Raw genomic sequence first — 26,240 nt, 5'->3', positions numbered from 1 at the left:
GCACCCAAGTTCAGAACTCTTGCCATTAGGGAGTAATGTGCACAGGCGCAGAACTATACGGAAGGAAGAAGTGTTTGAGCAGCACGTCTGCATACAAAGAATCAACGCACCAAGAACACATGTGACCACAGAAGGCTGAAGCCAATCTCTGAAGTTTTAGATGTTGAGGCGCAAACGCTAAAATCTTAACTATTCAGTATCCACCAGACAGCCCTTCTACTTAAAAACGTTGGCAAGTAAAAGAACATTTTATTACACATTTTACACCCTGTCGGTTACCAGGCACAATGTTCTTTCGCATTTATTCCCAGCCTACGGCTGGTGGCTTTGAGTGCATCAGCAAGTGGTCTCCCTAAGTGAGTTAGTTATTCTTAGAATGAGAGTATCTTATGCAGCTTCCCTGGGGGTCCACTGGTTAAGAATCCTTCCAATGCAGGGGACATGCGTCTGACCCCTGGTCTTGGAACTAACAGCCCTTATGCTATGGAGCAACTAAACCCATAAGCCTCAACGACTGAGCCCACACACTCAAGAGCCTGAGCCTCGCAACTAGAGAGTCCGTGCACCATAACGCAAGATCTCACATGACACAGTGAGGATCCCTTGTGCCACAGCTAAGGTTTGACACAGCCAAATAAATAAATATAAAGAAAAAAAAGAATGAGAGCATCTTATCGGCTTTGCTTCCTAAAACCATCTGCTTGCTGAAAGGGTACATGTGTAGCTTAAAACTCACTGTGCTTTGATAATGTTTTTCATAAGACCATGTCACCACTCCATCATGAAAACCAGCTAGGATGCAATCAACTGGAGAGCTATGATCTGTCTATGCTTCAACCAACGTAGTTATATGGAACATACCGGTTACCTCACATGTCAAATAAAGGGATAACTGATGGAAAGAAATGTATTCCCAAATAGTCATTATATTTTTTAAAAAAGGAAACACTGGTTTTCTAAATGCCTTTTAAAAATAAAACATTAAAGTCATTAACAAAGGAAAGTGAAGAGGCAAAACACTAGGGACAATTATTTATATAAATATATATATATATATATATATATATATATATATATATTCCCCCCGCCTTTCTTTGAGGCAAAAAGAAAACCACGTTTTACCTGTGTCTTAGCTTTCCTCTCGCTTCAAATTCAAAGGGAATCTCTTCACCCGTCAGGACTTCTCGCCACTCGCTAACATTGTGAGCATCATCAAGAAGTGTCCCGTTCCCTTCCGGAACCACCCCTGGACTCCCGCTGTGAGACAGTGCAGCCCTGGAACCAAAGCAGACAGTATCAGCTGGTCTCTCTTTCTCTCCACCTCCCTCTCACCCAGAACTCAGGGCTGGAAGCAGAAACCCTCTCAGGACGGAATTTGCAGCAATAAGGCCATGTAACCTGGCTGCAAAAGAGGACCTGAAAGGTCAATAACTCAAGTTAACTTCATGACCAATCACAACATCTGGAACTTTACAAATAGCTGGAAAGCAATCACTGCAGAACCACCTGCTGCTAGCAGTAGAGTCCGGTACCCAAGGGGTTATGTAAGCTAGTTGTGACTTTTAACTATAGTATTAGAAAACCTGAATGAATTTCTTGGCCAACCCAATATTTAAGTGACTTTTTTTTTTAAGTGACTATTAACTAAAAAGTGACTTAAAAAAAAAAGTTTCATACTTGGTGGAGGCAGGAGAAATACATTCTCAAATCAACTGATTCTGGTCCTCATTTCATACACTTCACTACTAAATTGGGAAGATAGACCTGCATTTGGAGAGCTGAACCAAGGTCTAAATCGGCAGAAAGTTGTTAGAGAGCCTTCTCACTTGGTTTAGATGAACTCACTTCTTCTCCCAACTCCACCCAGTTCCACCTGGACCCAAGTGTGCTGCAGGTTTGGAAGATAATTTGGGGTAGAGGTGAGGGATATGAGAGGTATTTTCAAGCAGTTTTGGAAGAAAAATGGGCAAAACATTTGATTTCATAATAGCATACAGCGTCTCTTAAAGGGGGAAGTAGAAATGAAGACCAAGGAGAAAGGATGGAGTGACTTTTCTTTCACATCCTTAAACTGCTCAACTTTTACTTTAAAAACAATGGATGCCAGGATCAAGATCACAGTTTGGATATTTCAGACTCAAGATCTACTTCTCTGACTACAGACTCTACGTAGAACCAGAACCTCCATCATAAGTGTCAGCAAGACAGCACATTATTGATTCAAATGCAATGGATCCTAAGAGCCTCACGCAGGGCCCGCCTTGCTCTGCCGGGTTGGTAGACAGCCTGCGGTGATAGAGACGGCACCGGGTGACAGATCGGGTGTTCCTTACCTGGTGGGCGTGGTGGTCAGGGTGGCAAACCACAAAGTGCAGCCTGTATGATTCCTCAGAGCAAAAGGGACAAATGGCTGCCGGCGCTTAGGGGCTTTCATCTCTGCTGTGAGCAAACAGAAGGCCGTTAGCGCATGCCCTGACCTGTGCAGCAGAGACCCTCCCCACACCTGGAGGCAGTGCCCACCATGGCCTCTTGTGCAGAGGCAGATAGTGGAGAGAAAAAAGAACGAAGCACCACAGGTGTACTGACAGGCCAAGCAGGACATCTCCATGTACTCTGCCACCTACTATGAGATGACTCAGTCCCCCAACAACTGACTGTGATGGTTGACAAGTCTCACCTCACAATTCTCCCGTGATTCTTATGGGCCTTAACTCAGAAGAAGGCATTAGACCTAAAATGGCTGGCATCAAGACAGACAGACATGAACCTCCACTGCTTCCAAGAAAGCCATTCTAAATGGATAACCTGAACTGCAGCAAGACAGAACACGTGTACTTGTATCATTTTGTCCAAAACACTTATACTTTCAGGAAGCTCTCTTTTGTATAACAGTTACCCTTGAGTCATACTAAGCACATTTATAAAAAAATAAAAACATCCTTTCCTGTTCTCTTACATATGCAGTTGTGGGTTTTCCTCTCTGGAAGTTCAAAAAGATAACTATCCCAAAGCTATTTAAGTGAAGTTTTTAGCTCATTTTTCTTGCACAGATATCCTCACCATCTGTATTAGGCAGGTTCTATGGAAATGCCAAGAGGAACACAAAATATGGTTTCCTTCACAAGCAGCTTCTAATCGGGGAAACTGGAGAGAAACACTGATCCATATGAGCCAATTCTAGGGGGAGCTGGACCTGACGACGAACACTGGAAACAGACTGAGGAAGGCTCTCCCGTGCGGCCTGCAGCGCACTCCTGGGAGCAGAGGCCCTGGCTCCTACCAGGGTCTGTGCTCCCTCTACTGGCCGCACGAAGAAAGAGCGAGGTGGGAGCAGAAGCCTCCAGGCTGATGTGCTCAGCAACACACACCCGGCCTACAAAAACCGGCAAGGCCCAGTCTTACTCTGTGTCTGGCTTTAAAGCACAAAGACAGCCCTCGGAAGACCAGGATCCAAGTGGTCTGCAGCTGTGGAGAAAATGACAGCTGGAGGTGCCTGCAGTTGCCGGCTGAGGAGACTACAGCAAAATTCAATTCATCTTCTAGGACCATGTGTTTCCTGCCAGCAAAACCAAGAAGCCCAACCCCACCAAAGCCCGCCTCTCCCACCTCTCGCATACAGCACAGGGGCAACAGGGTTAAGTCAGTGTCACATCTCCTGAAAAGTAACTATTGTTTCCTTTTCCCTTTGTAGCCTCTCAAGTTTTCAGAAGTTAGTGCTCTACACAGGCCACAACAAGCCATTTCAGGTTAAGACAAGTTCTGTTTTGGTAAGAACGGCTCAGGGGAGTCTAAGTTAAGTGAGTAGGCTCCAGCGTGTTCCCACAACTTAGTGGTTAGCTTTTTAGAGACACCCCAAATGCATCTAAATATAATCTCCACCTAGAATATGCTCATTTCTCATCCCAATGGCCTCACTTGGTTCCCAAGGCTTGATTAAAAAAAAAAAATCAGTGTTCAACAAGTTGAAAATTAAGGAGTAGCTGTGAGGCTGCTGACAAGAGCAGAGGGGGAGTAAAAAATTTAAGAGCTGTCAGCAGGGTAAACAGTACTCACTGTGGCACCTTGAAAGGAACCTCCCTCTCCTTGAGCCAGAGAGCAGCTTTACTGAAGGAGATAAAGGGCCCAGGAGGAAAAGAAGCCAGATGTGCTTTCATATCCCACTGTGAGCCAGACGCTAAGTTTCCATTTGCAAATTAGATTTAAAAAGAACAGGTGGCAAATAGCTTTGATCACACTGTAACATGGAATAAAGTGCTAGGAACCCATATAAAGGTATTCACGAGTATATGGCTGTGAAGTTAAATAGCCTAGGTAGGCACACTGCTAAGGTCCCCAAGCTGATTGTGTGGATTGCACATACCTGCAGAGACTTCCAACAGTCTGCCTCACTGAGGATAAAAATACGTGGAGAGGCTCACAAGTCTAAACTCACAGGGGAAGGAGCGGACATCTTCCACACTTAGAGTCCAGATCAGCTGTGTACCTGGCTTGGGCATTGCGCCAGAGGACAAAAGCCCCAAGCTCACCAAAGAGAACAGGATTCCCTGGTGGCCTCAGAAACCTCCTTTGGTGACCAGACCTAATCGGTTCACAGGCTGAAAGAACCCCAAGCTCCTCACATCCACGTTTAGTTTAAATAGCTCCAGCTGAGGAAATGTCTGTCCTGTGGACCCGATCCCCAGAGAAATGTGACCATTATACACAGTGCGGGTTCTAATGCTCTGTAAGCAGCTCAGCCTATGAGAAAGGACCTGGCTTGTAAATCATGAGAAATAAAGTCCCAGGCCTCTCATGTGAATGGAGGCAAATTACTTAGTCTCTCTGAGCTTTTGTCCCCATGGACTACACAGGAATAATGTTCTGCTTAGCCCAAAAGATGAAATAACAGATAAAGAAAAACTTAGAAGTATAAATTCATGAAACAATGAAGAATCAAGCCTGGGCTTTGGGAGCCCTCCTCACGAACATCAATCCTAACAAAACCTTTCAGGAAAAAATCATAGTACTGCCCTCATTTACTAATATCCCTGTTCTGAACTCCTAGTAGATGAAGCTCAAAAGGTATATTTTTACAAAATACACTATGACCCAGGATCTGGTGGTGGTAGCCAAGGACAAATATAAATCATTCACATTAAACTGCACTCCTTCAAACAAAAGAACTGAACATTTTGGGATTCTAATTCCTTGAAGTTTATGATGTCTGCCTCTCATATTTACTTACCAGTCAAATTCTCAAGAACCCTTAAAGGATCAGAGATAGAAACAAAGAACATTCTTTTTGCTACCTCCTAAGAACCTCAATTCATTTCTAAGGCAATTAAGATTTTTGTCTAAACAATGATTTACTGGAAATTTTTTTCTGAGCTCCATTCCTGATCACCATAGCTCCTACTCCACACCGCCCTTTGCATTACCATGAGAATAAACATTCACAGAGTAGTCTATAAACAAAGACTTGCTGCAGGGCTCGATGGAGGACGGTTTTCCTGATTTTCAGGACAGACATCACCTCTAAATGACACTGGATGTTTCTGCATCATACACTGTGGAGTTGATTTCATTTCCACTAAAGGTTAAAAAGCAGATGCAAGAGACAAAATAAGAATCAGCATGTCACTTCTTCTAATACAAGACGGCACTTTGTCCATTAGTTGGAAATGATCTTTCCTGTTACTAAAACAAAGTACTCATAACTGGGTATACCCTCATTTGGCTCCCGTGTTCACAGAAAATAAGATGTACAAGGCAGTTCTTAAAACAGGAAAATAAAGCAAGCCCTCGCTTGGCTGTACTGTACCTCTAGCATAGATCTGGTGCTCTAGGTTAGTCAGACTGGCTGTACTCCTAGTTCTAAGGTAGACAAGGGGGAGGCCTGGTAGACAGGAGAGACAAAGTTAGAGGGTGAGAATCAATACAGCGAAAAAGAAGATTCGTCTCCGAAACATTAGCGCAAACAGTGTACATTACAAACACAGCAAGCATCATGCACTTATTGGCTCATTCCTTTGGTGATCGATCACTAGGCGCTCACAAGGTACTTGATGAGGTGAACCAGACAGCTTTAATCCTGGCTTTTACTGTGGAGCCTGTGTCAACAGAGCATGCTCCTTTTTTTTTTCTGTTGGGGAAAGAAAATGTACTCACATTCACTTGGAACAGAATGACCAGCCTTTTGAGGATTTTTAATTTAAAGCATGCTTGTTCTCACATGGCATAGAAAAGTTACCAAGAACAAGCAGTACAGATTTTAGTGGGAGCTGCTCCACTTCAATTGGAAACGGCAGTAGCAGTAGAATGCTAGCCCCCCATGGGTCTCAAAAATTCAAGAGGAATAATCAGCCTGTGTTCCAAGGCTATAGTCTCAGCTGAGGAGTTATGTCATGGTCTTATTTACATTACATGTTAACCATGAACATTTCTAGAACATTTTTTTTTTTATCATTTCCATAAAAGGTCCCTGATTACAAAACTAATGAATTAAGGTGCCATGCCATCCAGGTTTATCTACGGAATCTCAGCCCTTACTGAACAAACCAATGATAATGTCAAAAAAGAGGCCGTTATTTTCTTTCCCAGCCAAAGAAACAGTAAGAAATCAGTGGCTCCCTTAGGCTGGACTTCATATTAAGAACCTCTAGTTCAACGGCTTATTTTGAAGCTGGCCTGAATAAAATGCACAAATCTGGGGGGGTCGTTAGTAAATATTCCAGAGTAAGAGCTGAAGGTTTGTGATTGGTTCAACAAGATCCAAACCGACTGACCTTGGAAACAAATGCCCAACAATTACTTTAGCAGGCCTAGTAGAAGCATACAATCCCACCTGCTATTCTATCATCCAAGAAGTCTAAATAAGAAGAGAGTTTGGAAATTTAGGTATGTTCACTCATGCCTAATTAAAAAGATACATTAAAACTTTATAAGCCTAAGTAACCACAAAAATCCGTAAGTAAAAATCTAGCTTTAATTTAGCACAGGCATTTACCATACATACGGTAGCTTATTAACTATAAAGAAAGAGGAGATGTTAAAATAAAAGGGGAAGGGAGCGGTGAGAGAGGGACAAAAGAAAGTCCTTCATCAAAATCCTCAAGATTCAGCCTTCTTAGTGTTTGCACTGAGTCTGGATTTAAGATCCCTCTGCATGAATGTTTTTAGAAACACACTCTTTAGGACACATTACATATTACAAAGATTATTTAGAGCCTTCTGGGTAGACTCCATTACATTCTCTCAACACACAAATGGGGAAGGTCAGAGGAGGAGCTAGAATTGAAACTGATGATATCTGAGAAGCCCTGGCTTCCAAGCAATGGCCTTGAGACTCAGAAGCAACAGCCTGGGAACACACAGAGCAAACAGAGCTGACGTGGCCTTGTTCCTCCTTCAAGAAGTACAAGGCATATAGAAAATCCATTTATACACCCTGAGGAGAGACGAACCAGTTCAAATACTTCGTACACTGAGAAAATCCATCTTCCCGTGACACGTTTGCAGACCAGATGGAATAGTTAAGTATTCATGAGCTATGTGAAGTCCGGCCAAGACTCCCCAAAGAAACCACACTGAAAGAGCCAGGGCTGAGTTGAATTTGGATGACAATGGCTTGTGGAACAACTAAGGACCATGCCGTTGGCCATCACAACCTCCCCAGCTCGGAGGAAATCAGAGCTCCATGGTGAAGCGTTAAATAAGGAAAGAAAACATTGTTAACAGAGAACACACTGACTTCTCTATCTTTCAGAGGCTGGGCATTCAATTCTCTTCTTTATAGTACAGGCCCCCCTGTGAAACAATTGCTTCCACGTGGGAGCCTGCCCTCCCTCTCTTCAAGAATATATCCAAACTCTCTAATCTTTAGATTTAGACACCTGAAAAGATGTTCTTCAAAATCCAGGCCCAAAGTCCAGTCAATTAAACTGTTCTGCTGAGCAAAACACAAACTGACCAATGGCCGCCCCAGTGCATTTCCAGGTGCCCCAGTTCATGTGGCACGTGACCGGAATTCAGGAATGGCACGTCCTTCTCCTCCCACAATGGTGGAATGAGAGGGGAGAGGAAAAGTTCAGCATGTCATGCCAGAAAAAAAAAAATGTCCCTTCCACAGAATAAAACAGTTGTAGAAGGCAATCGGAATTTCCTGTAGTGTTTTTCCATGGAAAATGATGGTTCTATTTGAATTTCTCACGGAAACATGGCTGTGTAGGTCAAAGGTGATTTAGACATGTGCGGAGGAAAACCTTACTTTGTCCAAAGCATGGCGGATCCACTGACGAGCCCATCCAGTCTTCAGATGGGGTGGGGCCTATTTCCTCATCCTGTTTGCAGTAATCTGCCATCCACGATTCCTTGGTACTTCTGTATTGGTCTAGGAAAAATTCCCCAAAGATATTGAGAACACAAATGGTAAAGATTGAGAGTTCAAGTCAGATCAGTTCAATTCAGCCAAACAAGCTTTTATCGAATGCCTGCCTAAATGGGGGGCCCTATGCTAGACTCTGAGAAAACTGGTTCCCTAAAGAACCTCATGCTCCACTGGAAGAAATGAACATTACAAAAACAACCGTCACCACAAGACTATCCCATAATGTGAAAGGAGCTAAAAGAAAAATACAAAGTGCTATGGGAGCATGTAACAGGGGAAGGTTTATTCTGCGTTGGGACAAGTGGAGGAACAACACAGCCAAGTGCATGGCAATCACCAGAGACGTGAGGACCTTTGTTATGGGTCTTAAAGCAGGGAGGGTTACCAATAGGACTAGACAGGATACTCCAGGCAGAAAGAAGAGCACATGTAAAGACTTTAAGACATGAAAGCACACGTCACACTTAGGGAACACAGAATACTGTGGTGTGACTCTGGTATAACATGCTGGGGTATAAGGGACATAGCAAAGAAGTCTAGGAAAGAGAACAACTTGCTTTGTGAAGAGCACGGCATGTAATGCTAAGGGGCAGGGTTTGGAGGCAGAAAGACCAGCTAGGAGGCCACCAAACTCAGGAGGCTGAAATCCAGCTGACAGTTCTCCAGAAGTGGCTTTACTTTTTCAACAGGATAATTATAACAGGAAGAGCAGGTTAACAAAGTTACTACACACCACACTTGGATAAAGACCTTCTTTCCTAATTAAAATATCACACTTTTTAAACAAGGATGATTAGTTTCTGGTTTTCAGCTCCAGTATTTGGCTACAGAAATTGTATTTCTTTAAACACTAAGAGGTCACAGCAATGTTTCTGGGTTTCAGCACAATTTTAGAAATAAGGAATTAAAGGTTAAAAAAATAAAACAGCTTTACCAATGACAAGAATGCTTTTTAGAGGATATTTTTAATTAGATAATCATAAGAAATATATCAATAGAACTCTTTTGTTTGAGGTAAGCTCTTATTTACCATGGCTTTTCAAAACACTGTCCCAAACTTTATCTAAACTTCCAGATGAACAGATTATATAAGAAATAACAGAGAAGCCAAAATAATATAGAAGAATCATGAGATCTATTTACCATTACATTGCTGATATTAATGAAACCTACAAATGTAAAACTGTTTTTAAAATTTAGGAATCAATAAACTTCTGGTCTCGTTTCACTACACATTCTCTTAACTCTGACATGGAATAAGACAATGGATATTGTACAAGACTCAACCTAACACATACCCTGGACAAAGTTCACAGATGTGCAGAACAGTCTGCCCTCCATATCTGTGGGCTCTGCAGGCAGATACGGAGGGCCAACCATATTCACTGCACTAGGCCATTTTACACAAAGGACTTGCGCAGTCACAGATGTGGATGGGGCGGGGGAGGTGAGGGGTAGGGAGTGTGGTGCTGGAACCAATCCCTTTGGATACTGAGGCACAACTGTAGCATGTGTTACTATCACTCAGACACTACAGTGTTACCAAAAATCAGCCTACAGATCAGTAATTCAAACAGTGAGTGTAAGTTTCATGGCGAACAAAGGCACTATCTCACTGTGTGATAATGTTACTATTCTTCTGATATATGGACAAGTATAGGGACAAGAGTCTGACTCACTACATTGAATCCAGGAGTGTACATTTCAGTATTGTCAAAGACACTTTCAGAGCTTATGCCATTAGCTTGACAACCCATTAACCCGGTGATTTTTAGAGTTATATGAACATGGTAATTGATGAGAAACAGCACAGACAACTGACATTGCTCTAAAGATAATCAAAATCATACATTTCAAGAATTATTCTGTGAATAGTATGAGAGAAATGAATCTGAACTCACTTCTAGGACATTTAATAAACCCCAGTGACCAAGCATCATGGGGAGAAACTTCATCATGGACATGGGTATTTCCCACATGGTCTAAGCTCTTGCTTAAGCACCAAGAGCACCAGCATTGCTGGAGCAATGGGGTAAGGAGCACCATGAAGCCAAGTTAGGGTTTATCAGGAAAGCAGCTGTGAGGAGTAAGTGATGTCTGGTACAGGCCCAAGCAATTGTTAAACCAGAATTAACAGCCTTCCAGACAAGGGACGTATGCACAGAAGGGTACCAGTGTCCGAAAGACAACTTTCCACTCACCAATTAGCACAGAGGTGATGTTGACATCCAAGCGCTGTTTGGCCTTGGCTTCCAGCTTCAGTCGAGAAGGATGGAGACGACTAGCAGCCTGTTGTTGCCAGGATACAGAGCATGGCCAGGGCTCAATAAATGGCTCCCAGCCTAGCAGAACACAGGAAATAAGACATCTGCTCAGCAGATACCAAGAGTTTACAGGGGAACACCATTCACAAATGCTCAGCAAGGACATACTATGGATAACAGCTTTTTATTTCCAACTTGATTTTACACGGAAGGCACCCTCTCTAGCTTCAGGTTATCCTACAGATGTCTGTGCTGTCTCAAGGGAAGCATACATGCACCCCAACCATGGTCTTCCAGAGGTGGGAGGAAGGCAGGCAGGCGGGACATGCCCTCTTCTATTAAAGACCAGGCAAGCCCTGTTTTTGATACACTCAAGATGGAAAAAAGTGTCTCAGACTCAGGTTGGAAAAATAGTGTCAGTGGCTGAAGTAACTACTAAATTTACCCTCTTACATCAAGAACCATTGGTTGAATAAATAGGTATATTCAGCAATTCATTAAGTTTTTTTGAAATTTTCATCTTAAAATGTGTCATATGTACAAAAGGTATATTTAAACAACATTTATGTACGGTTTAAAGAATAAAATCACTGCAAACGCTCATGTACCCTCTACTCAGCTTATGAAACAGAACATTAGACATGCATTTGAAGCTCCTGAATAACACTCCCCACCAAACCTCTCCCACTCAATTCCATTAGCTTGAATTTTTAATAATTCCTGTGTTCTTCTTTGTAGTTTTACCATCCATGTATACATTCTGAAGATAAATACATTAGTGTGTCCTGCTAATGTAGGGGGTCTTCACATAAATAGAATCCAACTGTGTGTATTCTTTTGCAAGTTTCTATTTTTGATCAATAACATGTCTTTGAGATCCACTCACATTGATGCCATATATCTGTGGTACATTATTTTCACCACTGAGTTCCAATCCACTTATGAACATACCACTCTGTTTATCTATTCTACTGCTAAGAGACACTGCATTTGATTCCAGCTTTGCTGCTATTTGGAAAACCACTACTAGAAGCGGTCTTTTTTCACTTGTTTCCTAGGACACATAGGAGAATCTCAAGGGCACAGATCTAGAAGAAGTATGTTGAAGGGTTGCCAAGTATGCTTATAGGTCACGTCAAATTGTTTTCAAAAGTGGTTGTCCCCATTTACAATTCTGACCATAGGAAATGACACTTCTATGGCTCATATCTTCACCATACTTAGGTCTGTCACACTTCCTTTTTGCCCATCTGTTGGATGAGAAAAATGGTATCTTCCTGTGGTTTTAAAGACAACTTTTCAAGGCCAGTTAATTTTTCCCTAAACACAATCCACCGGCCATAGATGAGGTGATTTACTAATACAAACCCAATCTAACATGTAGCTTAACATTGGTACGTTCATCTCCTCACGCCATTTAGTGCTTAGTGACCTGAATGTGTTCCTGCAACTGTAAAAGTAAGCAATATTTGCTCTGGGAAAATAAATGATTCTCAAAAAAATAGCTACCATATGCCCTGTAAAACTTTCTCTCAACTAGCAGGACTGGGACCATTATTCTGAAGTTAAACATTTTGAACAATTAGGAAAAAAAGAGTGTTGCCTTTAAGTGAATCCAGAACAGAGAAGGGAGAATGTTAACTAACATATAAAATTGAATGTGACACGTACTCTAGAACAATTAGCAGGCAGCAAAACACACTGGAAGCTTAATTTTCCACTGACTTCAAAGGGAGCAACTGCTCTTCAACACTACTTGGTTTACTCTGTCCATACCTACAAAGAACTCTCTTTAAGGTAAAGAATGTCACAGCTCAAACTGTTCAGCCCTGTTACCGGATTGTTCTTGAATGTCCATCTGTATAGATCCTTACCCTGGTCTTTCCAATGGAAGGAAAGACATATGAAAATGACTTGCACTTTATCCAGGTTTATGTCTCTGGAAGAACAGCCTGCCCTGAGCAACCACGTTCTACTTTAGGGAATAAATAAGGCTAGTTATACTCATTTACCAGCTTCCCAGATGGCACTAATGGTAAAGAACCTGCCTGCCAATGCAGGTGACATAAGAGATTCAGGTTTAATTCCTGGGCAGGGAAGATCCCCTGGAGGAGGGCATGGCAATCCACTCCAGTATTCTAGGATTCTAGCTATTCTAGGATTCTAGCCAGAATCCTAAGGACAGAGGCACCTGGCAGGCTACAGTCCATAGCTTCACACAGTCAGACACAACTGAAGCAACAGTACGTACGCATGCAAGGCAGGCTATTTGCTGTCACTGACTCAGTGCTCTTCTAATGAGACAAGCCCAGTAGGAAGTAAGGAGGCCTTAAGTTTAGTATGTGTGTGGGCTTAAATCTCACTTGAAAGTTAGCTGCTCTCAGGGCCAGACGAGTGATCCTTCACTACTGAGCAATTTCATGTTCTGAAATGAGCCAAACTCCAGGATCAAAAAGAATTAACTATGAAAACTTTAAATAATTCCGTTGTGATATACTAAATATATTTTTAGAAATATGAAAAAAATCTGTATCTTTTGTGCTTGTGCCTTATTTTTCATCTTTCCCTGTCCTGTCCTACTCCTTTGCTTCATGTAAGATTTACGTAGAGATAGGCCCAGGCAAATGCTAAAGTGTATGTTTTAAATCCCATGATAATTATACTGACCTGACAGAGCACGGTTATAATAATCTCCAGAAAGGGTGAAGTGGGCGTAGCCTTCAGGGCTAGTTCTTACATGCTGCAGAAAATTCAGACCTGCAATGAAAGCAAATCTTATTGCAGTGGTGGGGCGGAAACAACCAAAACTTTCTGTTGCTGACACAGCATACTAAAGAGATGTTAGAAAAACAAACACAAAGATACAGAGAACAGAGTTAGGGCTCCCAGAGGGGCAGGGATGGGGGTGGGAGCAAGGGTGATTGATTGTATGGTGATGGAGAGAAACTAAATTTTTGGTAGTGAGCTGTAGGGTATACAGAAGTGGAAATATAAGGCTGTACACAAGAAAGTTGTATGTTATAAATTGATGTTATCTTAATAAAAATAAGGACCTATTGTGCCCCGTCGCTTCAGTTGTGTCCAACTCTTTGCAACCCCACGGACTGTCAGCCACCAGGCTCCTCTGTCCATGGGATTCTCCAGGCAAGAAAACTGGAGTGGGTTATCATTTCCTCCTCCAGGGGATCTTCCTGACCCAGGGATTAACCTGCGTCTCTTAAATCTCTTGCATTGGCAGGCGGTTCTCTATGACTAGCACCACCTGAGAAGCCCAAAGAGCTATTAGTTATAATTAATACTAATGATCTTATAAGAGAACATACAAAAATTTGATATTTTGCTCATCATGGGATTTTTATTTAATAAATTCTGATTTTTAAAAATATTGCATTAAAATATCATTTATCTTAATCACTGATTTTCGTGGTTGCCCTTTAAATGTTGTGAATGAGGTAAATGCCTCTTTTGCCTCCCCACCAATCCCAGCCCCAGCAACCAGGGAACATAAAAAACACATTTTTTCCTGAATATCTGAAAAGAAGGTAGTGTAATGAGAACAGTCATACCCTCATAAATATTAGCTCAAAATGTTAAGATTACCATAGAAAAATAAGTATTATTTTCTGCAGAAAAGACACTCACGCAAACAGTCAAAATTCCCATTGTTAATTTTAATCAAGTGGCCTTTTGGTGCCTAGAAACACAGAGAAAAGGAAAACTCCCAGTGTGTAAAAGGCTGAACTAAATCCCCAGAACTGAATTTTCCTTGAAGGGAAAAGTGACTTACAAGATCAAAATGATGGAAAATTAAAAGTAAACTCAGAAGTGAGATTTTCCTTTACTCTCTTTAGTAGCTGCATCTAACATGGCTTACAATGATGTGATTGAGGATAAAGCCCTTTTACAGTCATCCCCACTCTGCTGAGGGACAGCTCTCAGATGACCAAGGTTTCTCCTCCTATCTGGCCCTATGGAGGAGACAATGGGGTGAGCATTTTAAGAAGCCTCTGTGTTTTTTAATTGTCTATATAGCATGTAAACCCTATTTTCTACGCTTATCTTTTAAATCCCTTTAATAACAGTACTCCCTATAATCTTTGGGCTTCCCTGAAGCCAGAGGTGGCTCAGAAGTACAAAATCCACCTGTCAATGCAGGAGACATGGGTTTGATCCCTGGCTCAGGGAAGACGGCAACCCCTGGTGGGTTTCTTCCTGGAGAAGAAAATGGCAATTCACTCTAGTATTCTTGACCAGGAAATCACATGGACAAAGGAACCTGGCGGCTTACAGCCAGAGGGTCGCAAAGAGTTGGACACAACTTAGCAACTAAACAACAATAACTACAATCTTAAGATACATGAAAACATAAAGTGGAGAGATCAGGAATTATTTAACTAGGGCTATTTATAGAACAATGGCTTCCCATGTGGCACATCCCACGTGGCACAGTGGTGAAGAATCCACCTGTCAATGCAGGAGTCATAAGAGACGTGTTTGACCCCTGGGTCAGGAAGATACCCTGGAGGAAGAAATGGCAATCCACTCCAGTATTCGTGCCTGGAAAATTCCATGGACAGAGGAGCCTAGTGGGCTACACTCCATGGGGTCACAAGGAATCAGACACGACTTAGTGATTGAGCATGCACACATGTTAACAGAACAGAAATTTCATCAACGACAATTTCTATTATTCCCAACCCAGGGTCTGAAGGCCACATATAGCAAATAAATACATGTCTTTAAATACAAATAATGGAAAACACATGTAAAACCATTATCTAAATCTCTCCCATGCTATTAGAAATGGAAGAGCATGAGTAACATGAAGAAAAGACAGCAGTTGCTGCCGATCTTGGAGATGAACCTAAGGGTTGGGCGAGCACTCACGGGAGAAGGTGAGCTCGGCTAGAGGCACATCACAGTCCATGCAGTCATCGATAAAGCAGATACACACACTCTCGGCTTTCATCTCCACGCCGGAGATCAACCAGGCTGGTGCCGCCCCCTGGCTCTGCTGGCTGTTGGAGGCCAGGGAAAGGGATGTCCGGGGTTCAGCATTCTTGAACAACCAACTGGCTGCTTTTTTTAGCTGACCTGCGAAGAAATCGAAAGGTGATCAGATGGACCTCTTCCCACTGCTACTCAAGCAACTCATGGGGAAACAGAGAAATACATTTGATAGGGACCTACTAGACAGCCCAAGAGAACCTTGACGCCAGATTGTAGTCTCACACAGAACAAGGAAAACGAAGCACAATAATAGGAATCCTGCTTTTTTAGCAAACAGAACAAGGCCCTCTTTACTACACACCTCTACTCAAGTTTACCACATGACCTGGCTCAAAATGCTTGCAGGAAGCCATCCTTCCTCTACAGTGACATCTACTGAAGGGGAGGAGAAAAGAAGAATGGAGAGACTCCATTCTTCCAGGTGCCACTCGGTACTCAAGCATTTAATCTTCACTATGTAGTTCTGCATATTCTGATGTGCTGCTTTGTAACTGTTCTCAAAGGTCTTAGGTTGTACATACTTGGTCTTCTCAACCATGTGTGTACTGTAAAACTGTTAAACAACAGCCCCCTGAACACAACCAGATTGCCAAAGCTAAAAAAGAACAGAACCGAAATGCAAAGCAATGCAACCCTATGCTTAGAAATTACCAGAGGCCAGTGCATGTAACAGTGGTGGGTGGTTCAGGGCATAGGCTTTGGAGCAAGATGGCCTGGCTTCTGATCCTGCACTGACTAGATACTGGCTCTTGGGCAAGTTGCTTGGTCTCTCTCTGCCCAACAGCAGGCACTTACAGGACTAACATGAGGAGGAAACAAGTGAGCAACTGGGAGGTTCTCAGATCAGAGCCTGGCATATAACAGAGGCTCTATAAACATTAGTTGGTATTATCATCTTTATTATTGGTGGAACTAAACCTCAGTTACTAAAGAAATAACGAGTAACAAAAATCCAAAAGGCTCTTAGAAAATTTTTTAATGTGTTTGAATTGCTAAAGAGTAAAAAAAAAAAAATGAAATGTAAACATTACGGGATATGAAATTAACTAAAACAAAAGCAATGATGATTAGGAAAAAAAGAAATTAAGGCACACAAGATAATTAGGCCTACCTTCCAATTGTTTTCAGAGGTAAAGGATAGGTAATGCAAACAATCACGTAATAAGACCACACAAGTGGTCAAAGTTTAACCTGGTACAATCCTTTCAGAAAAAGATTTGTTGATTCAAGTAAAGAGCCTCAAAAAGTATCTATATCCTCTGATCCAGTTTTTACAATACTAAGTCTCACTGGTGGGCTCAGCTGGTAAAGAATCTACCACCAATGAGAGAAACCTGGGTTCGATCCCTGGGTTGAGAAGATCCCCTGGAGAAGGGAACAGCTACTCACTCCAGTATTCTGGCCTGGAGAATTCCATGGACTGTATAGTCGGACACAACAGAGAGACTTTCACTTTCAAGTCTCACTACCAAAGGGGGACTTCCTTGGTGCTTTATTGGCTAAGACTCCAAGTGCCCAATGCTGAGGGCCCAGGTTCAATTCCTAGTGAAGGAACTAGATCCTGCATGCTGCAACTAAGACCCCTTATGCCACAACTAAGAGTTTGCAACTAAAGATCCCACATGTGACAACTAAAAAGTCCCAAATGCCACATCAAACATCGAAGACCCTTTGTACCACAATGAAGACCTGGTGCAGTCAAATAAACAGACACATTTTTTTTAAAAGTCTCACTACCAAAGAAACTGAAAGATGTAGACAAAAGTGCATACACAAAAATATTAATAACAGAATTGTGTATAATAATGAAAGAATGAAAAACAACTGAAGACTAAATTATAATGTCCTCAGATCAATGTAAAAGAATAGTTTACAAATAATTTTAATGACAAGGGATGCTGCTGCTAATATAATAAAATTGTAACTAATTCTATAAAGTATTTACAATACAATTTACCAACATGTATAAATACCACATGCGCGCGCGCGCGCGCGTGTGTGTGTGTGTGTTGGATACATGAGCATACTTCCTTTTGTTGCACTTTGCTGATACTGCAGTTTTTACACATTGAAGATCTGTGACAACCCTGTGTTGACAAGTCTATCAGCACCATTTTCCCAACAGTATTACTTAATAAAGATACATACATTGTTCTTATAGACATAATGGTACTGCACACCCAACAGACTACAATAGAGTGTAAAAGCAACTTTTACTCGCACTGAGAAATCAAAAACTGTGTGTGACTCGCTTGACTGCAGTATTTTCTTTATTGTGGTGGTCTGGAACCAACCCCCTAAAATCTCCAAGGTACGCCTGTATATAGTACATGGCTGGCTGAACTGGCTGAATTCGCTCACTCATGTCCGACTCTTTGCAACCCCATGGACTGTAGCCCACCAGGGTCCTCCATCCATGGGATTCTCCAGGCAAGAATACTGGAGTGGATCCAGTATTTCCTCCTCCAGGGGATCTTTCTGACCCAGGGATCGAACCCAGGTCTCCTGCATTGCAGACAGACGCTTTAACCACTGAGCCACCACACAGAGAAATAAAAAGGGAGGATATACATCCAAGTATCAAGACTAGGAAAAAAATACAGCTTTTGTTGTATCTCTGATTTAAAGACAAGGAGAGCACAGAGGGAGGTGGACAGGTGGTGCGAAACAGTGGAAAGAAGAGGGACACACCTGGCTTTAAACCCATCCCAGTCCCACGCTAAGACATAGCCTGAGATGAAACCATCTTACTAAACCATAGCCTTACCAAACCATCTGAGCCGGTTTCCCCATCTGAAGTGAGGTTAAGAATGCCACCACCAAGGGAATGAGGATTCGACAAGAAACATGACTAGGCCCAGAGGAGCTCGAACAATGGCCAAGCTGATCAGTGTCACGACCATGACTACTCCCAGCAGCAACAGTGCTAACAGTCTACAGGGCACATGCTGTGTGTTTTGCACAGAGTGCTTCTCAGCAACAAAGGACCAAGGGAGGTCCTCTAATCCTCCCTTGTACAGATAAGGAAGCACTGGAACAGAGGTCAAACTTGCCCAGGTCACAAACAAGGAGCCAGTAGGGGACAGCGCAAGGATCTGAAGGCAAGCAGTCGGCTCCAGAGCCCACATTTACATCCACCATAAAATACTGCATCCCATCATTACTGGCCCAAGATTATATTCAGCCCACAGAAAACCACAGAGGGCTTTCAAAACACACTCCAGCTCACTAAGGCATCCATGGGAATAGGGGAGGAAATGGAAAGATAAACATTATCAAACATTATTGTTTATCAAGATAATAGATAAAGGGAAAAGCCTTATTCAAATTACCTTGACACACCAAGAGAGCTTTGCGGCAGTCGTCCATGCTAAACCCCAGCTCCTGCAGTCTAGCCAGCTGTAATTCTATGGGGGAAATGGTATATATATTTTTATAAGTAATTTAATGTAAATTAACCCACAGACTAACTGAAGCAAAAAAAGAAATCAGAAACTGGTGACTCAGTCATTTCACTTCTATAGGCAAAAATAAGCTCCTAATTGGAAGTTATCAAGTATACCCTGAAGTTTTTAAGTCTTTTCCCTATATTGGCTATGTTTTAAAAGCTTAAAACTGAAACTCAGTATTATTATCCATATACAAAAGTTTATAAACAAAGTTTAAAACTAAACCTTAGCATTACCTGTATCGCTAGAAGAAATGGTAAAAGGAAAAATACTGTGGGTTAGAATAGTTGGTTGGGGTGTTTTCTTTATTTTAAAAATAAGAATTAGTCATACTTATGACTTAACAATTATACTTAATGACAGACAATTATACCCTGAATAATCTAATTGTGCAAAAGAAAATCTTAAACAAGAAGAAGGGGAGTTTGGGAGAAGGCTGAACGGGTTTTATGGTTAAATACCTACCCAAGACAGGGTCTAAGGTGTGTCTTGTCCCTTCTCTGACTTCCTCTCCCCCTCGAGAAGCACCGGGAAGGTAGCTGTGAACGGAGCTGGCCTCCAAGGCCGCCGCGTCTGGCACCGCAGCGTTAGCTTGCTCTGGGATGGATTTTGCAATGGCAAGAAACAGCTGAACATCATTATAGGAGAGTCTGATATCCAGGGCCTGTAACTGAATCTAACAAGATTTAAAAGGTGGTAGTTTTTAAAGCGGCAGTGGCTTCTGTGTCCACACCTCTCAGAGGTACCACTCTAACTCTAGTTCTAGAAATACAACAGACACTTCCTCATTTTAAAGACTGGGGAGATCTTGAAATCAAGCACTAACAGCCACAAGGTAAGATGTCTCAGATGTGAGGTCCAATGTCACAAAACTGTACCAAACAAAAAATACTACATGGGGCAAATTACTAGAGCACTTAATAATTCGGTAGAATGATTTTCTTACAAGTATATATAATCATCAAAGCAGAGAATCAGAGGAAGGCGATCTTGCCTCCTCCAGAGCCAATTAGTAACACTCTGTTAATCCATTTTGCTTTGCTCTATTTACTTTTTTAAATTTCTGAAGCCAACTGAGCCCCCTACAAAATTTCTCTCTCCTTTATTCAAACAGAGCCTTAAATGAGTCAAGTTCTATATTAATATTCCTAAAAATCTGGTGTTCCTCAGTCATTAGCAATTCAGCTACCAGTGGAAAAAGCTGTACAGACACCAACATAAGACCACTTTAAAATGAGATGTCTGCTTGAAGTCTGGGTATAGTGCTTTATTTATTACGTTTACCTTTTTTTTTTTTCTTTTTGAAGCCCAAAAATCAGAATGGCTTTTCTCTTTCAAATCTCCTATAGTTCAAATAGATTATGAATTAATTACTCCCTCTCTACCAAAGAAATAAAACATCCAAGTCTTAACTGGTCCTGCCCTGGCTTCCCCTGCTCTGCTTCTCCTCTCCCTCCTCCTCACGTCCCCAGACTTCTCACAGTGAGACCTCCCTCAGTCTCAGCTCTGCTGGGCCACTTCTACCCCTGACTTTGCTGCTTCCTAATTCAGAACTGCTCTCCTTCTGAGTCTATTTACATCCTACCCTCCTGATAGACTCTTCTTTTGTTTCACTCACAGTCAATATCCCTAACTATGTTGAACTCCACTTTCTGTAAACTTTCATAGAACTTCAAGGTCATACCAATCAAAAGGTCTTTCATCCTCCACAAGACTGAAAGATCTTCTAGGGCAGAGACAATGTCATATGTATTTTGTATTTGCTGAAGTAATGGAACTGTTGTTGAGTCTGGCAGAGTAAATAAGTAGTTCAAGTAAAGGGAAGTGTTTGGGAGAGCCTCAGTGTGTTATCCAGACTTGTCATCATTACCTCTAAGATGGGAGGAAAATCTTCGCTATTGAATGCATCCATCAATCCTGAACTATTCTGGTAAGAAGAATTTCCCACCAGCTCCACATGAATTTGTACTGGATCGACGATTGAAAGAGCTGTGTCGTGCTCATTCCCCAGTCGGCACGAAAACACCTAGAAGATGAAATGCAATATGGCGTGAATTAATGTCTGGTTTAGGAAGAGTCCCACCACCAGGAGAAAAGGGGGCCATCTCAGAAGCATCAGTCCTCTCCTATAAAAGACCTGTAACAACCACTGAAATGAACACTGTGAAGAGTGAGGCTGGTGGCCTCACCCACTGCCAGCAGCACAGCGCTTCACCCGTGGGAAAGGCAGTTTCGCAATACATAACAAGAGACTTAAAAATTTCACACCCTTTGATCCAATAATCCTATTCTTGATGGGAACTAGTCCAAAGAAGTAGTCAAAACACAGAAAAATTCACTGAAACATCATTTAATGCTAAATTAAAAAATAAAATTAAGAGAATCAATGTTTTCAAGATATTCCCCATCTACTCAGCAGAGTATTTTGTAGCCATTTAAAAGTAACAGTTTAAAAGACTACCTAGAAAGGCAGGAAAACAGTTACAATACTGGTTGTGAAAAAGCAGCCCAATCAAAATAACATTACGCCAAAACTATAAGGGAAGAAATACATCAAAATGTCGAGAGATTATGTAGGTGAGACAGGTGGCGATAAGTGGTTTTTCCCACCCCTTCCCTAATTTCATGTAATATAGTTGTTACCATCCTAAGTGAAAATAAATACATTAATCACTGAAGCTATGTGAAAGGTACATAGGGGTTCATTATACTATTCTGTTTACTTTCTGTATGTTTGAGATGTTTTAATAAAAATAAAACATATTTATGGGGAGAGAATAGGGACGGAGGATGCCCATTCCAGGACCATATTATGCTGCATGCTCAGCAAGAGTAGAGGAGGAAGAAGAAAGCATTGCTTTAGTCTCCCTTGCTCCTTCCTCTTTTCCGGCATTTTCTAAAGAAAGAAAAAGAAAGTGAGTCGCTCAGTCATGTCCAGCTCTTTGCGACCCCATGGACTGTAGCCTACCGGGTTCCTTGATCCATGGGATTTTCCAGGCAAGAATACTGGAGTGGGTTGTCATTTCCTTCTCGAGGGGATCTTCCCGACCAGGGATCAAACCTAGGTCTCCTGTACTGCAGACAGACTCTTTACCATCTGAGCCACCAGGGAAGCCTGGAATTTTCTAGAGCTATTGAAAAGCATATGACACCAAGGTCCTCTGCTGTATTCAACATTAGCTCATTTTGCCTTCTTTACAAATTCCTCCCCCCAAAGATGTATTAGGGTAGTCTTAAAATTCAGATCCAACTGTGCCACCTTAAGAACAAGACTGAAAGGAGTTTCCAGGAAGCTCGAATATTTTGCCATGGAGTTTTTCTAAGATTCTGGAGCAGGAAAGTTCCATTTTCCTTTTTTCTTCCCGGGCGTCTGCTACACAAAACCCAACTGTACCTGACAGTTCATTAATCAATCACCAAACTTTCCCGTTCAAAGCTGGTACTGTGGAGGCTTGGAAAGCAAACGAACTGCAATTTCAGGACCAAGTCACATCACGCTAGCAGGCAAATCCTTCCTCTCACACTGAGGTTTCTTTACATGAGAGATACAAGTGGTAGGGAAGCAAAATCTCCACAGGTTTTATTCAGCTATTTCTGACCAGAAAAAAAGTACTATCTGCTGCTGAGGGTGGAAGCAATTTTTGCTCCCTCAGCTTTTGAAATACCACTGGAAAGAACTGAGCATGAAAAAGTTTAACCATAAATGGGAAGCAAATGATGAGTAACTCTGACCAAATATTCTAGTATTCTACGGAGATCAGTGACTTAAGAATATTTGCCAGAGGAGATAATCATCTGCCTCATTTCTCCTTCTGTCTCCTTTCTCCTTCTGTCTCCACACATCCTGGCTTAAGAAGAGACAGAGCAGTTTTTGCGTAATATTGTAGAATGTAATCTTCTGGCTACAAAAGCCATCCCAATGCAAATTATCTCCTTCATGAGACTGAATCAGAGCCATGAGCATCACAGTTAGAGATTCAGCCCTTGAGGTCAGGGCCGACTCTCCAGAGGTGCCCTTTAATAGATCAGATATTCCTGGAAGGAGAGCATGGAAAGTCCCTAACACTTTAGTATCACGTTTCGATAACCAGAAAGCTCTAGGTCTTCGTGAGGACAAGCACTCAATGTGCAGAAAGCGCTGCAGGAGTAACAAGGACCCCTTCCTCACCCTCACAGATTAGCCAGGGCCTAGACCCACAGAACCAGGAGGGCATGACAAGGGGCCTGTTGGGGAAGGGGGATTGGAAGAGCTTCCTTGAAGATTCTGAGGAAGGCTGGGTCTAAGAGGTACAGTCCCTCCACACATTCACAGCCTGACCCTGGGGGCCTGAATTCACACATTAGAATAACCTGGTAGATGTGAGGAGAAAATGAAGAGAAGAGGGCAAGGGTCCTTTGGTCCCATTAATTATCACCCTGAAGGAAAGTTTAGGAGGTAAAATTATTCTCCAGATGCTTTTCTCTTAAGCCAAATATTGAGTGCTTCAATCAACACAAAGACTTCTTACCTCAATGCCAAACAAACTTCCTGAAAAGGGCCGATCGACAAATCGGGGCTTGTAGGTGAGCACAGTGGTGCCTTTGAGAATGATGGCATTGGTATCGAAGCAGGATACATCTTCAACGACCACAAACTCCGTGCCTGGAAAGGACAGTATTGTCAACTAGGCCAAAGCTGGGAAGTGAAAGCAGCAGGTGTCGTAAGCCAGGCAGCACATTTACTGGGTGGGGGGCCGACAGGTCAGCCAGAAAGATCGGATGTCCAGGATGTCTGTCGACATTCTGCCGACACCCTGAGCAGGTCCTGCAGATCTGGCCAGGCGCAGCTGAGCCAACAGAGCACTGCACAGGCCTAAGACCGGGATGCACTTTCTCTCTTTACAATGTAGTTGTACGCTAGGTCGCCTGGGAGGCAGAACAGACACTAAGAAGCTCGGGAAACCACCCCTTCTCCAAGCGACGATCTGTTTTAAGTTCCCAGGAAGCAGATTCAGATACTGATGTTGGTCAGGCAACAAAGAGCACCGGGTCATCTGTGTATATGTTCTGGGTTGTTTACAAAGAATGTGGACCACTTTTTTTGCTTTTTAAACTGATAGACACAGACAGTTTTCTATTCATCTGGACATGGACATGGCAAATTTACTTTTTGTTTTCATCAAAAAACATGTATAAACTGAACTTTTGAAACTAAAAACTGAACTTTTGAAACTAAATCTATTTTAAATGCCATGAGCTATCCAGCTTCTTTCAAATCACTGTGCAGGAGATAGGATATATCACAAACATAACAATAAATACACATATATGTACAGATGTGCTACGAGAGTCTGCTAGTTAAAAAAAAACACATGGTAAATCTGTTTATAAAGGAAAATATTCTTTTTGTAAAGCCAGCACCAATCCCCTCATTTATTTATCTTCTAAACTGAAATTTTTCACATGCCACTTTTGCCTAAACTCAGTAAGGCACATTTGTTGGGGCCCTGGAGATCAAACAGAAAATTGAAGCCAGATTTAACACTGGGAAAAAAAGATCATTGCCTAGGTGGATACTCAGGCCAGGCACATGCATTAGGGGAGGTCAGAGGAGAGGGACTAGATCTTACAGCCTTCACTGTGGGCCAGGCAATTCCCATCTGAAAACAGAGGTCAAGAATGTCAACAGTTGTTAGTCTGCAAAACGTAGAAACACATAAGTGTTCCTGTCAAAATGCAGAGGCAACAGAAAAGTCATACTGTAAGACACAAAATTAGCCTAAAATCCAAACCAAGAATAGGTGACTCACATCTACATACACTTACCTGTTACGTTGACCTTGACCTCCAGGTGCCTTTCGGTGGACACAGGAAGGGAAGACCGCTTGGTGACTACTCCACTTTTCACAGTTTTGGGAATTATAGCAGATTCGCTACTCGAGTTACGGTGGCGAAAAGGAGTAACTTTAGTTGACTTCTTAATATCACTGGGGGTATGGAGAAAATCATGCACCAATAGCAGCCAGTCAAATATGAGAAACACACGGAGATTGTTGAGAACGACTGTGAAACAGGAGGAATCCTTTGTAGACCTACAAGAAAGAAGATCATAAAAATAAAATAGGAAGAGAGGAACATGACATTTCACTAACCTGCAAATATATTACTCAATTTGGGCAGGTGATACTCTAGCATTTTCCTTTTTTTAAATTTTATTTATTTATTTATGGCTGTACTGGGCGTTTGCTGTTGTGTGGGCTTTTCTCTAGTCGCGGCAAGCAGGGGCTACTCTCTAGTTGCAGTGCTTGGGTTTCTCATTGTGGGGGTTTCTCATGCTGTGGAGCATGGGCTCTAGGGTACACAGGCTTCCACAGTTGCAACAGGTGGGCTCAGTAGTTGCTGCTTCTGGGCTCTAGAGCACAGACTCGATAGCTGTGCTACACGGGCTTAACTGCTCCACACCATGTATGATCTTCCCAGATCAGGGATCGAACTCATGTCTCCTGCATTGGCAAGTGGATTCTTTACCACTGAGCCACTAGGGAAGCCCTCCGGCATCTTCTAAACTAAGATTTGAATATCAATAAACTCCAATATGTTTTCAAAAGTCAATCATATTTTTAAATAAGAAGGAATGTATTATAAGAAAGCAGTAGCAAGTATGTCATCCTGAAGTTCTCAGACATCCCCATCTCAGGTGTTTCCATCCCCTGGGAATCATCTGGCAATGTCTGGAGACATTTTCGTCACAAGGGAAGGGGTTCCTGTAGGCATCTTGTGGGTAGAAATCAGGGATGCGGCTAAACAACCCATAATGTACAGGATAGCCTTCACAACACGGAATGATCTAACCTACAATGTCACCAGTGCTGAGTATGAGAAATCCTGGTGTGGTAGAAAAAGGATGGACTTAAATCGGGTCATTTAAAAGCTGTGTTATCTTGGGTAAGTTGTCTAGCTTCTCTGAGCCTCCTTCCTTACTTCAAAAAAAGTTTTTTTTATTGGAGTATGGCTGATTTCCTTATCCAGGGGATCTTCCTGTCCCAGGGATTGAACCTGTATCTCCTGCATCAGTAGACAGATTCTTTACCATTGAGTCATCAGCAGGTCAACCCTTGGGTCAGGAAGATCTCCCGGAGAAGTAAACAGCAATCCGCTTTAGTATGCTTCTCT

The 26,240-nt window shown here is 42.2% G+C and overlaps 1 protein-coding gene across 5 annotated transcripts in view; it reads right to left on the bottom strand.

Moving 5' to 3' along the window:
- Positions 1–26,240, bottom strand: part of VPS13D (vacuolar protein sorting 13 homolog D) — a 266,175-nt gene that overhangs the window by 163,349 nt on the left and 76,586 nt on the right. For 2 of the 5 annotated variants that reach the window (XM_040263469.1, XM_040263470.1), the window contains exons 31-42: positions 24,894–25,159; positions 23,597–23,730; positions 20,959–21,114; positions 19,554–19,764; positions 18,972–19,046; positions 15,517–15,723; positions 13,297–13,386; positions 10,567–10,707; positions 8,246–8,368; positions 5,801–5,875; positions 2,334–2,436; positions 1,123–1,275 (exon numbers count right to left, since the gene is read on the bottom strand). In XM_040263469.1, the coding sequence (XP_040119403.1) occupies positions 1,123–1,275; positions 2,334–2,436; positions 5,801–5,875; positions 8,246–8,368; positions 10,567–10,707; positions 13,297–13,386; positions 15,517–15,723; positions 18,972–19,046; positions 19,554–19,764; positions 20,959–21,114; positions 23,597–23,730; positions 24,894–25,159 (1,734 nt within the window). Of the gene's footprint in view, positions 1–1,122; positions 1,276–2,333; positions 2,440–5,800; positions 5,876–8,245; positions 8,369–10,566; positions 10,708–13,296; positions 13,387–15,516; positions 15,724–18,971; positions 19,047–19,553; positions 19,765–20,958; positions 21,115–23,596; positions 23,731–24,893; positions 25,160–26,240 lie in introns of all 5 variants that reach the window. The other 3 variants (XM_040263472.1, XM_040263474.1, XM_040263473.1) reach the window with 2 other exon arrangements.

This window comes from Oryx dammah, unplaced genomic scaffold (assembly GCF_014754425.2).
Source record: "Oryx dammah isolate SB20612 unplaced genomic scaffold, SCBI_Odam_1.1 HiC_scaffold_21, whole genome shotgun sequence".
NCBI classification, from domain to species: Eukaryota; Metazoa; Chordata; class Mammalia; order Artiodactyla; family Bovidae; genus Oryx; species Oryx dammah.
The sequence above is the reverse complement of the archived record's forward strand: the minus strand, read 5'-3'. Positions and strand labels throughout refer to the sequence as shown.